At 44.1% G+C, this 14,139-nt stretch overlaps 1 protein-coding gene across 1 annotated transcript; it reads left to right on the top strand.

The window, feature by feature from the left end:
- The first annotated feature begins 3,025 nt into the window (after nt 1-3,025).
- Nucleotides 3,026-7,230, top strand: LOC148143960 (uncharacterized). The gene is made up of 2 exons (XM_087975288.1): nt 3,026-3,059; nt 5,743-7,230. The coding sequence occupies exons 1-2, from the start codon at nt 3,026-3,028 to the stop codon at nt 6,636-6,638; spliced, it is 930 nt and encodes a 309-aa protein (XP_087831414.1). The 3' UTR covers nt 6,639-7,230.
- The last annotated feature ends 6,909 nt before the right edge of the window (nt 7,231-14,139 follow it).

Here is a 14,139-nt window from a genome sequence, read left to right on the forward strand (position 1 = left end):
TCTTCATGGAGTGCCGTCACTAGCGGTGTTCCGCAAGGATCTGTTTTGGGACCATTTCTGTTTGTCATTTTTATAAATGACCTGGAAGAGGGGTTAGAAGGTTGGGTGAGCAAGTTTGCGGATGATACGAAAGTCGGAGGAGTTGTTGACAGTGAGGAAGGATGTGGCAGGTTACAGCAGGATATAGAGAAGCTGCAGAGCTGGGCAGAAAGGTGGCAAATGGAATTCAATGTAGCTAAGTGTGAGGTGATTCACTTTGGGAAGAATAACAAAAAGATGGGGTACTGGGCTAATGGTCGGATACTTGGTAGTGTGGATGAGCAGAGGGATCTTGGTGTCCATGTACACAGATCTCTGAAAGTTGCCACCCAGGTAAATAGTGCAGTGAGGAAGGCATATGGCGTACTGGCTTTTATTGGTAGAGGAATTGAGTTCCGGAGTCCTGAGGTCATGATGCAGTTGTATAAGACTCTGGTGCGGCCGCATCTGGACTATTGTGTGCAGTTTTGGTCGCCATACTATAGGAAGGATGTGGAGGCACTGGAACGGGTGCAGAGGAGGTTTACCAGGATGTTGCCTGGTATGGAAGGAAGATCGTATGAGGAAAGACTGAGACACTTGGGGCTGTTTTCATTAGAGAAAAGAAGGTTTAGGGGTGACTTGATTGAGGTGTACAAGATGATTAGGGGGTTAGATAGGGTTGACAGTGTGAACCTTTTCCCGCGTATGGAGTCGGGTATTACAAGGGGGCATAGCTTTAAATTAAGGGGGGGTAGATATAGGACTGAAGTTAGGGGTAGGTTCTTCACTCAGCGAGTCGTAAGTTCATGGAATGCCCTGCCAGTAGCAGTGGTGGACTCTCCCTCTTTATGGGCATTTAAGCGGGCATTGGATAGGTATATGGAGGATAGTGGGTTAGTATAGGTTAGGTGGGCTTGGATCGGTGCAACATCGAGGGCCAAAGGGCCTGTACTGCGCTGTATTCTTCTATGTTCTATGAAACAGATACTTGATTTCATGCTGACTATATCCATAAACTAAACTAGTCCTACCTTGTTTGGCCTATATATCTCTGAACCTTTCCTATTCATAAGAGCAGAAATTAAGCCATTCAGCCCACTGGGTCTGCCCACACCATTCAATCGCGACTGATAAGTGTCTCAGCCCCATTCTCCTGTTATCTCCCTGTAACCCTCGATCCCCTTGATACTCAAGAGCTGTTTCTGTCTCAGTGTTAAATATCCTCAGTTACCTGGCCTCCACAGCCTTCTGTGGCAATGAATTCCATCAGTTCACCACTCTCTGGCTAAAGAAATTTCTCCTAATCTCAGTTCTGAAAGGTCTTCCCTTTACTCTAAGGCTGTGCCCTCGGCTGCTAGTCTCTCCTTCCAATGGAAACATCTTCCCAACATCAACTCGTCCAGGCCATTGAGTATTCTGTTTGTTTCAGTTAGATTCCCCTGAGTGTGACCCTGTTAATCAGCATGAACCAGACCCTTCAGGATGAGGTACAGCAGGGATTAGGTTCAGCAAAGTCAGAATGGAGGGAGTGTGTGTGGGATGGAGATTTTGAACTTCCAGGGAATAAGAATTACAGAGAGCTTGCTATAAATTAGAATTGATTGGATGGGGCAATGGGCCAGGGAGTGGCAGATGGAGATTAATTTAGGGAAATGTGATGTTTGCATTTTGGTAAGGCAATCCAGGCAGGACAGTTAAGAGAGTGTTTCAGAACAAAGAGACCTTGGAGTGCAGGTTCATTGTTCCTTGAAAGTGCAGTCTCAGGTAGCCAGAATAGTGAAGAAGGAATTTTGTATGCTTTCCTTTATTAGTCAGAGCATTGAGTATCGGAGTTGGGAGGTCATGTTGTGGCTGTACAGGACATTGGTTAGGCCACTTTTAAAATACTGCATTCAGTTCTGGTCTCCCTGCTACAGGAAGGATGGTGTGAAACTTTGAAAGGGGTCAGAAAAGACTTGAAAGGCTGTTGTCAGAGTTGGAGGGTTTGATCTACAGAGAGAGGCTGAATCGGTCAGGGATATTTTCCTGGAGCATTGGATGTTCAGGGGTGACCGTATAAATATGTATAAGGAGCATGGATAGGGTGAATGCAAAACTAGAGAGCAAATGTTTGAGGGGAGAGGGGAATGATTTAAAAGGGACATGAAGGGCAACTTGTTTCACGCAGAAGATGGTGCATGTATTGAATGAGCTGTCATAGGAAGGGGTGGAGCCTGATACAATTACAGCATTTAAAAGGCATCTGGATGGGTACAAGAATAGGAAGAGGGACATGGACCAAATGCTGGTAAATGGGACGAGATTAAGTTAGGATATCTGGGCGGCACATATGAGTTGGACTGAAGGGTCTGTTTCTGTGCTGTATGACTCTCTGGGTCTTTGGTGAAACCAGAAGTGTCATTGTGAAGACTGGACTTTCAGAGCAGCCTTCAAAGATGTTTTGTCCTTACTGGGAGTAGAAGAAGTTACAATGAAATCTTTCATTTGAGACAGCAACTGAGTGAGTGAGTACATCTGAGATTTTGTGGAAAGTGGGATTTCATTGCACTGTGGGGATGAAACCCTACCCTATCCAGTCATTTCTGCTGGTAGGTGAGACCAGACCTCAAGATTAGTTGGAGTAGATTTAGGATAGAGATGAGGAAGAACTGCTTTTCCCAGAGAATCGTGAATCTATGTAATTCTCTGCCCAGGGAAGCAGTAGAGGCAGCTTAATTGAGTATATTCAGGACACAGATGGGTTTTTGCATGGTAAAGGTATTAAGGGTAGTTGGGACAATGCAGGGAGGAGAAGCTGGGACAATGGACAGATCAGTCATGATCTAAATGAATGGCGAAGCAGGCTCGACGGGCCAAATGACCTACTCCTGCTTCTATTACTATGAAACTCTAACCCTGCATTTCCCATGGCTAACCCACCTAACCTGCACATCTCTGGATACTATGGACAATTTAGCATGGCCAATCCAAATCCAGGCCAGTGAGCAATACAGTGATGTGAAAAATGAACATCCGAGAACGACAGAAAGACATGGAGAGTAAATGTCCCAGCAATCAAAACTGGATTCTAAAGATCACTAAAACTGAAACTAAAAATGTGTGCTGCATTGCAGCAAAAGCGAATGAATTGACTGCACACGTTGAAGGGAACTCCTTCAATTAAAATATGAGACTCCTTACAGAGATATGGCTCCAGGATGACAAGGATTGGATCCTCAATATTGAGGAGGTGATAAAGGTAGAGGGTGCACAGGTAATCAAAGCACTGATCACAGGGTAATCTGGTGTCAGCTCAGATTTCAGGTCCTGATTTCTCACCCCTCCTGGATTTCTGCTGATGCTTTGGACCCCTTTTTTTTTTACACCTTCTGGAACAATAAGTCAATCCAAACCCACAATCTCCCAGCCTGTTAACCATCCAAACACCGAGTGTAGTCATAGCAGGGAATAAAACAAGAAATGTGAACCAAAATTAGAAATAAGTAGGTGCTTTTGCTTAATATTGTTCAATAGGAAGTAAACCAGAAATACTATTCTCCCAGGATTCCTACAGTGCCTTATTTGAGGAATTCTCTCACCCTTACATCGAGCTATTAGTACCCACTATGATTTACAACAATATTTATACCAACAGAAAAAAAAGTATCTGTTGTCAAATTCACATAGAGATATACAGCATGGAAACAGACTTTTTCTCTCTCTCATGCACACACATGCACAAGTCCATGGGGGTGAATTTGTGTTTGCAGAATGATATTTGCATATGCATTCTATTTTCCTCAAAAAATGCACAATCTGCAGGCAGTTAATATATGTAATATTTTGTAAATTCCACATTGGAAATAGAACCAGTCTGACTCTAGACTGGGATACAGACAGATTCTGACCTCGCACCTTTAATGCATTGTTTGAGCTGAGGTGTCTCCTTTTGTTATAAAGTTATCCTGAGAAGGTGCCTTACAGAAAGTTCTGGGTTACGTATTAATGGTATCTGCAATCCATTGTAAAAGATGAAAGACTTAATGATCCAGGTTTGTTCAATATATCATTTCAATGCCAGGACACTGTAATGCTTTTCCAGAAATTCTGTGTCTTATGATCTTACACTCCACAACCACCTGACGAAGGAGCAGCGCTCCAAATGCTAGTGCTTCCAAATAAACCCATTGGACGATAACCTGGTGTTGTGCGATTTTTAACTTTGTCCAGGTAAGGTTTGATTGGTCAGGTCAAATTACACATAGTCCCCAAGGATGTGCAGGTTAGGGTGGATTGGCGGTGCTAAATTACCCACAGTGCCCAGGGATATGCAGGTTAGATGTATTAGTCAAGGGGTAAATGTAGAGCAATAGGAATAGGGGAATAGGTGTGGTGAGGTTGCCATTCGGAGGTTGGTGTAGACTTGTTAGAACAGTGAGGGTTCTGTGAAGAGAAGGGATTTTTGTTAACTGTTCAGGAAGAGGGGGGAGGGTGGAAGCGGTGGGTGGAGTGCGGGGGGAAGTAATTTGTTCACTTGTAGCAACTGGAATGAACCCAGGGAGGGAGCAGACTCTGCAAACTCAGATATGTGTCTTAATTACCCGGGGAAGGAGGGTTGGAAGGATAGGGTGCTGCTGTTTTCCCTAGTGCATCAGAGTGTGAGGAGTAACCTGATAGACTTTTTTAAACTCATGAGGGGCATGGATTGGGTAAATAGACGAGGTCTTTTCCTTGGGATGGGGAGTCCAGAACTCGAGGGTAATAGATTTAAGGTGAGGGCAAGGGGAGGGAGACTGCAAAGAGACCTAAGGGGCAACATTTTCACGCAGAGGATGGTGCATGTATGGAATGAGCTGCCAAAGGAAGTGGTGAAGGCTGGTACAATGACAACATTTAAAAGTCATCAGCATGAGTGTATGAAAAGGAAGGGTTCAAAGGGATATGGGCAAAGCGCTGGCAAATGGGACAAGATTAATTTTGGATATCTGGTTGGGCACAGAAGAATTTGACTGAAGTGTCTGTTTCTGTGCTCTACATCTCGATGACTGTGGCTTTCCACAAACGTTTGTCATGTCTATGTTCAGTTTCTCTTTGGTGGCGGTGTCAATGCCTTGATGGCTCATTTTGCTTACCCCCCGACTTCCTGGGAATGTTAACCATTTTGTCTGGTTGTTCTTCAAGAACCTGCATTGCAGGTTCACCCTGAACTGACATTTTTTTGCTTCCCAAAATCAGACCTGCACACTCTCAGCAATATCCCAGTGTTGTGAAAGATATTACATTTCAGGTGGAGTTATCCAAAACTCAGAGAGATGTCAGTCTTGACGTTTTTGCTTTTCTGCCCCGATAAGATCCTGAATCAACACCTTTAGGAGAATGAGTTGGAGCGGAGGGCGGGGGGGGTGAGAGAGTGGGATAGTGCTTTCAATTTTGTGGAGTAACAACACAAACAAATTGCTTGTTCTGAATTTTTATTCTGGACTGACAGTAATGAATTTTGTAATCTCTTTTGACAGAGTATTTGAAGATCTGAAGACGGAAGTTTCAAAATCAACAGATGAAGGACTTATGCCCAAAATGCCGACCCTCCTGCTCCTCAGGTGATGCCTGACTTGCTGTGCTTTTCCAGTGCCGCACTTTTCGACACTGACTCTCCAGCGTCTGCAGTCCTCACTTTGACGTCAATGTCTGACAGTCACTCACTCCATCGGGACCACAACCATTTTTGACTGATTCTGGGAGAAGGAGCAAAACGTTTTGGTTCCTGTTTCAGTCCGTTCTCGGCATCAGTGGGACTGGATGAGAGACCCTACTGTTGGAGTGCACTGAGTGTGGAGCCTGAAACAGTTATAAGGCCTGGGAAGAGGAATTCACGGAGGGGAGGAGCTCTACACGTGTTGTGTGCGGCTGAAGTTTTGGCCATGGAGAAACCAGAGGAATCCCGCCCCGTGGAGAGACCGTGGAAGTGTGACGACTGTGGGAAAGGCTTCCGTTTCCCATCTGCTCTGGCGATTCATCATCGCAGTCACACCGGGGAAAGGCCATTCCCCTGCACAGAGTGCGGGAAGGCCTTCAGCAATTCCTCCGACCTAGTGAGGCACCGGCGGGTCCACACCAGGGAGAGGCCCTTCAGCTGCCCCGAGTGTGGGAAGGCCTTCAGCAATTGCTCTGACCTGTTAAGGCACCGGTGGGTCCACACAGGGGAGCGGCCCTTCAGGTGCTCCGCATGCGGGAAGGGCTTTACCCAGGCCTCCACCCTGTTGGCCCACCGTCAGGTCCACACTGGGGAGAGGCTGTTCCTCTGCACCGAGTGCGGGAAGGGCTTCAGCAATTCCTTTGCCCTGCTGACCCACCAGCGGGTCCACACAGGGGAGAGGCCATTCCCCTGCACAGAGTGCAGGAAGGCCTTCAACAGTTCCTCCGACAGGCTGAAGCACCAGCGGGTCCACACGGGGGAGAGGCCCTTCAGCTGCCCAGAGTGCAGGAAGGGCTTTACCCAGGCCTCTGACCTGCTGAGGCACCAGCGGGTCCACACAGGGGAGAGGCCGTTCACCTGCTCTCAGTGCGGGAAGAGCTTTAGCCGCTCCTCCCACCTGCGGAGGCACCAGAGAGTTCACATGCCATCGCAGGGAGTTTAAAGCAGTGACGGCTGAGTGCCATTATCGCCTGGACTATCAACCCAGTTCCGGGAGCTGCCAAGGCTGATGGCGGAATTGGAATTCGGTTAGATTCTGAACTCCAGATTTCTAACAATGAAACAATTGTCAGGGAGGGGAGGGGGAACCCCCATCTGATTTACTCACAACCTTTTAAGGGAAGGAAACTGCTAATGTGGGAACGGATTCACTCACTTGTCCCAGTGCATCCTTTACCCGAGCTGGCTTACACGTGACTCCAGACCCACAGCAGTCTGGATGACTATTCTGCACTCCTTTCTCCCTCCCCACCCCAACTCCAGCCGATGAGGGGGGAGAAACTTACTTGGAGACAAGGTATGGGTTTAAATTGGTGCATGAGGCAATACTTCTAGTTTATGGCTATACCAAGGATCCAATTACAAAAGGACAACTCTGTGCTGACAAATAGTAAAGAAAGTGGGGGTGAGGGGGGAGAGAAGTGTGTGTGCTTTGAGCTTGAGCTGTTTTTTTTTAAAAAAGATACTTTTTCTAGACCTTTTTGCTGGGGGGATCTGAAGCTGTAACGAGGTTGGGTCGCAATAAAGGTTACCTGAACTTACTGCCGGGCTCAGACTCTCATTGAAAGCTTTGAGCTCCAAGAGGTTTTTGTTTTAAAGCTGCTCATTTCTTTCAGCCTCCTGCGCTAAGTTTCCAATGTCATGTATCAGATGGAGCAGTGAATGAGTAGCTAGTATCATTAAAAATTGTAAAGTTGGGGGATCCAAGATGGCGGCGACCCAGTAAGACTGAGTCTATAGTGCTCCTCCCAAGACTTGGGCACAGTGGGTCACCTACCCCCTACCAAGCTCACCAAATCATTTATAAATCATTTATAATAGTTTAGTAACTGAATTAGTGGTGTAATATTATATTTAAGCAACTTTATCCTAAGTTAAAATGACTAAAGGGAAGGGAGCCCGCAGCTCTCAGCAAGCAGGAACCCCTCCCCCACACTCTCCAGCTGCAGCAGAGGCGTCCACAGCCGCCCCGGGGGACTTACCTACAGTAGCAAGCCTTACAGAAATGCTTTCCAAGCTTGACTCGAAGATTGATGCCTTCATCGTCGAATCCAGGAATCGTTGGGAGTCGCTCTCGGCCGCGCTGAAGAAGCACGACCGTGAAATTGATGAAATTCAACGCCGAGTCGGAGGGGCGGAGCTAAAGGCCGCGACCTCGGAGACAACCGCTCAATCGGCCGTGGATCAGGTCCGGACTCTCGAGCAGCGAGTCCGGACCTTGGAAAATCATATTGATGACCTCGATAATCGAGGTCGTCGAAAAAATATTCGTTTGCTGGGCCTTCCCGAGCAGGAAGAGGAAGGCCAGCTTACAGCATTCCTGGAGCAGTGGCTGCCACAACTTTTAAATCTGCAAGCTGGATCAGGCCAGGTAAGGGTGGAATGGGCCTACCGGGTAGCAATACGCGGGCCCGGCTCGAACCAGCGCCCACGCCCGGTCCTGTTCCGGCTGCAGAGCTACAGGGAGAGGCAGATACTCCTAGAAGCCTCTAGAAATCTCGGAAAAGACCCCCAAGCTATGATCTACAAAGGATCCAAGATCATGCTATTTCAGGACTTTTCCCCGGCTCTGGTTCGAAAGAGGAAGGCATTCGACGAGGCGAAGAAGCGTTTAAGGGACTTAAATGTACAGTACTCCTTACGCTACCCAGCGATGTTACGCTTTAACCATGAAGGATCTGTATATAACTTTGGATCACCAGAAAAGGCTAAGGAATTCTTGGACTCTCTTAGATAAACTGTAGGACATAATGGATGTTGGTCTGCCTTCCCCCCCCGTTTTGGTTTATATCCCCTCCCTTTTTTTTCTTTTCTTACCTTATTGCTTAATATTATTATGGGGGGTGGGGAGAGGGATTTGATTTTCTCCCCCCCCCCCCTTGGAGTTGTTTTCTGTTATTATTTTATGTATATATGAGGGGTGTATGTATATGTGTGTGTATGTATGTGTATGTATATATAAGCTGGGGGATTTGGTTAATGTGGGTGGGGGGAGGTGGTTACCTTATTCGATTTTACCTCTGTCTTTAGGAGCGGGGTTGTTTTTCCCTTCGTTATTTTGTATTATCATATTTAATTATTATTTGTTGAACTGGTAATTTTATAGTTATATGTTTATATGTGGTATTAACATTACCAAATATACCCAGGTGTTGGTAGGGGTGGGGGTGGGGTGCTCACTGTTAACTCTAGCTTTGTATTATATTTGAATTTTCCTCACTTTATTGAGGAGTGCCTGGGTCAAGGGTGGGGCATTGGTTGGGAGAGGATATGAGGGATTTTTGGAGAGGAAGTGATGCCCCCTGGGAACAAGGGGGAAAGTCTCCACTTAGATACGTTTTATATTTTTTTTATTTAGAAATAGTTTTTTACTGTATTGTTGTGGGTGTATTAAAGAGGGTTTATTTTTGTAAATCTTACATGTTCCATGCCCGGGATGTTCTGGATGGGGTTCCCCCTCCCGAGGGGTCTCGGATTGGCCCAGAGGATTATGGTTGATCAATCGGTTAAGTGGTGCACCTGGAATGTCAAAGGGAGTAATTCGCCACTTAAAAGGAAGAAAATATTATCAAATCTTAAGAAGGAAAGAGTTGATATAGCTCTCCTACAGGAGACGCATCTGTCAGATAAAGAACACTTGAAATTACGACAGGGCGGATTTGATCAGGCCTTTTTTTCTTCTTTTAGCTCAAAAAGCAGGGGAGTTGTTATTCTTGTTCGGAAGAATTTCCCTTTCAAAATCCTAAAGCAGATAAAAGACGAATCTGGATGATATATCTTGATTAAAGCTCTCATAAATGGAGAGGAATATGGGATTTTAAATTTGTACTGCCCCCCGGCACACCCCTTTAAATTTATAACGGAAGCCTTCTCAAAATTGATGGCTTTTGATGCCCGTCATATAATTATAGGGGGAGACTTTAATTGTATTATGGATCCGGAAATAGACAGGATTCCCAAGAGTACTGCAGGAGTATCTCCCAGATCTAGACAATTGATGGATCTGAACAAAGAATTAGGATTAGTAGATGTATGGAGATGTCTTCATCCACAGGGTAGAGATTTTTCTTTCTACTCTAATCCACATAAATGTCATACCAGAATTGATATGTTTTTTGCCCCCTCAATTTTTTTAAATTCCATATCATCCTGTAAAATAGGTAATATAGCAATTTCTGACCACGCTGCTGTATATATGGAAACTAAGGCGAAGAACAGTGGGACATCCCCTCGGCATTGGCGTATGGACCCCTTCTTAATGAAAGATAGTAAATTTGTAAAGTACTTCTCTCAAGAATTTAAAACTTTTTTAGAAATTAATTCAGGTACAGCTAGCAACCCGTCAATGATGTGGGAGACCATCAAAGCTTACACGCGAGGCTTGATCATCTCCTACTCAGCGACCCAGAAGAAATTAAAAGGAGAACAACAGCGTTTGCTTGAAACCCGCTTAAAAGCGGCTGAAACAGCATACATTGATAGACCCTCTATTATTAAATTGCAAAGGATTACAGCTCTTAGGACAGCTCTAAATACTACACTTACTCAAACGGCTAAGAGGGAAATATTATTTGCAAAGCAAAGATTATATGAATATGGCGACAAACCGGGTAGATACTTAGCATTTCTTGCAAAGAAAAAAAAGGCCCCTCAGACTATTATGTCTATCAAGGAAAGTACGGGTATTTTGACTCATGATCATAAAAAGATTAATGCGACCTTTAGAAAATTCTATTCTGAGTTATATAAATCACAGGATTGTGAAGATAGGGCGAAGAGGATGCAGTCATTTTTTAAAAATTTGACTTTTCCAGACCTAACTCCGGAACAAGTATCGGTCCTAAATGCTCCTCTTACACCCCAAGAAATAGTTGATGCAATTAGGCACCTTCAAAATGGTAAGACGCCGGGCCCAGATGGCTTTCAAGCTGAATTCTATAAAGAATTTACAGAAATACTGGTTGGTCCACTTATGGACATGTATAACTATGCATATAGTCAGGGCTGTCTCCCGCCTTCGCTGAAAGAGGCAAATATCTCTCTTATCCTCAAAAAAGGAAAGGACCCAGAAGATTGTACATCATACAGACCAATATCCTTGCTAAATGTAGATTTTAAAATCCTCTCTAAAACATTAGCACTGAGATTAGAAAGGATACTGCCACATATTATAAAGGAGGATCAGACGGGGTTTATTAAGGGCCGTAGATCATCCAATAATGTTAGAAGGGCTCTGAATATGATTCAAGCTTGTCATCAGGGAAAGATACCAGGAGTAGTGGTTTCATTAGACGCGGAAAAGGCATTTGATAGGGTCGAATGGTCATATTTGTTTTGCACGTTGGAGAGGTTTGGTGTTGGACAGGTGTTTACCAAATGGATCTCAACATTGTATAGTGATCCCAAAGCAGTTGTGGTTACCAATGGATTAGGCTCGGATAGCTTCAGTGTGGGTAGGGGCTGCCGTCAGGGATGTCCCCTCTCACCATTGTTATTCACGCTAATAATTGAACCACTAGCAGAAGCTATACGAGCTGATCCTAATATAGTGGCCCCAAGGATTGGTACAGGTAAACATAAAATTACCCTTTATGCAGATGATGTTCTTCTCTTCCTCAGTAACCCTTTGATGTCCATACCCCGCTTAATTCAAGTTATTAATACATTTAGTGCATTCTCAGGCTATAAAATTAATTTTTCAAAATCGGAGGCTATGCCAATGGGTGGCCTTGCTGTGATACCCCGCTTAGCGGACGGTTCCCTTTTTCCCTTTCGCTGGTCCATGGAGGGTTTCTTATATTTAGGCATTTTTATTACTCCAGTATTTGGTCAGTTGTATAAGGCTAATTTTGTGAATTTATTGGAAAGGATAAGGCAGGACCTCCAGCGATGGGGAGACCTGCCAATTTCCTGGCTGGGTAGAATAGCATTAATCAAAATGAATATCCTGCCCCGTCTCCTATATCCTATGAGAATGCTTCCGGTGATGCTGCCGAGGACAGCTTTATGTAAATTATACGGCTGGCTGAGCTCCTTTATCTGGAACCATAGGCGGCCCCTCATTAAGCTGAAGAAGCTACAGCTTCCACAGGCAAGGGGTGGATTGGACTTCCCAGATTTTAGGAAATATCAATTAAGTTCCCTATTAAGTTATATAGCTGATTGGGTCTTGTCTGATCCACAATCAATCTGGTTGGACATCGAGGCTTCTCAAGTAAAATACCCACTTATTAACCTTTTATTCTCAGACAAGAGGAAAATCATTACAGATCACTGTAAAAACCCTATAATACTGAATACAATCAAGGCTTGGAATATAATGCGGCAAAATGAGGGTAATTCACATAAAACATCCCCCTATGCACCGATAGTGGGAGCATGGGGATTCCAACCGGGGTTAACAGATGCCACTTTTAAACTCTGGAGAGCCAGGGGTATCTCATGTCTCGGGGATTTATTTAAAGAGGGGGTCCTGATGTCTTTCGGACAGCTGCGTCAGAAATTCGGATTACCCAATGGAGACCTCTTTCGATACTTCCAAATTCGAGATTTTATACAGAAGAAGACTACGTTATTAGATAGTCTTTATAAATCCGATAGAGAATGTAATGTCCTACGACCAGTGGGGGTATCTTCCGTCAGTAATATTTATCATTTGCTACATGATGAAGTATCGGGAGATATGGATAATCTGCTTAAAACATGGGATCAGGATCTGGGACTAGAAATCTCCACAGAAACGTGGAATGATATCTGGGAAAATGCTAGAAGAATTACTATTTGTAACAGAACCCAGGCTATCCAGCTGAAGATACTTCATAGGGCCCATATAGCACCGGTTCGATTGGCAAAATTTAAGGCAGGAGCATCTCCAATGTGTCCTAAATGCAAAATAGAGGTGGGCACTCTTGTACATTGCTTATGGACCTGTCATAAGATCCGTGGATATTGGACTAAAGTAGCAAGTACCCTGACAGAAATTTTAGGAACGGAAATAAAAGTGGACCCCGTATCTCTCCTATTGGGCTTTTCGAACTTTCCCTCACTGGACACGTACGGGAAGAGACTATTTTCTATTCTTTCTTTCTGTGCAAGGAAAAATATTTTGATGAACTGGGTGGCGGAGGGCCCCCCTGGACTTTCAAATTGGCACAGACTAATTATGGAATGTATTCCCCTTGACTTCCTTACAAACATGGTGCACCGAAAGACCGAATTATTTTATAAAATATGGCAGCCCTTTTTGAATTACATAAATACAGATATTTCGGCTATCCTAACAAGGGCTTTTATTTAATTGAGACTACAGACCTGGCTGGTCCGCGGCCCCTCGGGGGAGGAATCCCGCACGAATACGGGTTTTATCATATCTGATGTTAACACATCCCGAGCATGTAAGAGACTTAAATATATACCCTGGTTAGTTGTAGTTTAGATTAGTAGATAGTTGAGTTTTGTTTGTTTGTTCTTTTTTGTTGTTTTTTTTTTCGGGTTTTTTTTTGTTGTTTTGTTTTTTTTTGTCAAATTTTGGCTATTGTATATTTGAGCTAATTGTATATCAATGTTTATATCTGAGAGTTTTGTTTATTTTTGTAAACTTGTAAAAATGTTAAATTTCTAATAAAAATATCTATAAAAAAAAATTGTAAAGTTTTTAGGAATGCACGTACTGCGTTGTTTTATCAGCATTGTAAAGTTTCCTGGCGGAAGTATGGACTGTGATCACTAGAAACGTTGTGGAGGTGTCACTGTTGGACTGATGTGCACAAAGGTAAAATTTCACAACACCAGGTTATAGTCCAACAGGTTTATTTGGAAGCACTAGCTTTCAGAGCGCTGCATTGGAGCAGGATCAGAAGACACAGATTTTATAGCAAAAGATCACAGTTTCATGCAACTGATAGGATATATTGAACAAACCTTGATTGCTGTTAAGTCTTCCATCTTTTCGAATGGGTTGCAGGTTTCTGTTCATTTAATATGTCAATCCCAGAACTACTATTAATTCATGTTCTCAAGATGACTTAAGGTTTTATAAAAATAGGTGACATCTCAGCTCAGACAATGCATGAAGGGTGAGAGGTTCAGTCTGTCTGTATCCCAATCTTGAATCAGACTGGTTCTATTTCCAAAGTATGAGTTGATAAAATATTACATGGATTGATGGCCTTCATTAACTGCCTGCCAATTTTTCCACAAAAAGCACACATTGAATCTATCTGCAAATATAATACTGCAAACGCAAATTCGTCCCATGGACTTGTATGTGCGTGCATGAGAGAGTAGTGTGAGTGTGTGTTTTTGCATGTGTGTATGATAGAGTATGAGCCTGTGAGAGGGTGTGTGCATTGGTGGATTTGTGTGTGTCTGAGAGAGACCGTGAGTGAGAGAGAGTGTAGAGTGTAGTGGGGTCACCCAAGGTTATCCTCTTGGGTTCTGAACTT

Source organism: Chiloscyllium plagiosum, unplaced genomic scaffold (assembly GCF_037043375.1).
Source record: "Chiloscyllium plagiosum isolate Xiang-an unplaced genomic scaffold, Cpla_swu_hap1 HiC_scaffold_27, whole genome shotgun sequence".
In the NCBI taxonomy this organism is placed as follows: domain Eukaryota; kingdom Metazoa; phylum Chordata; class Chondrichthyes; order Orectolobiformes; family Hemiscylliidae; genus Chiloscyllium; species Chiloscyllium plagiosum.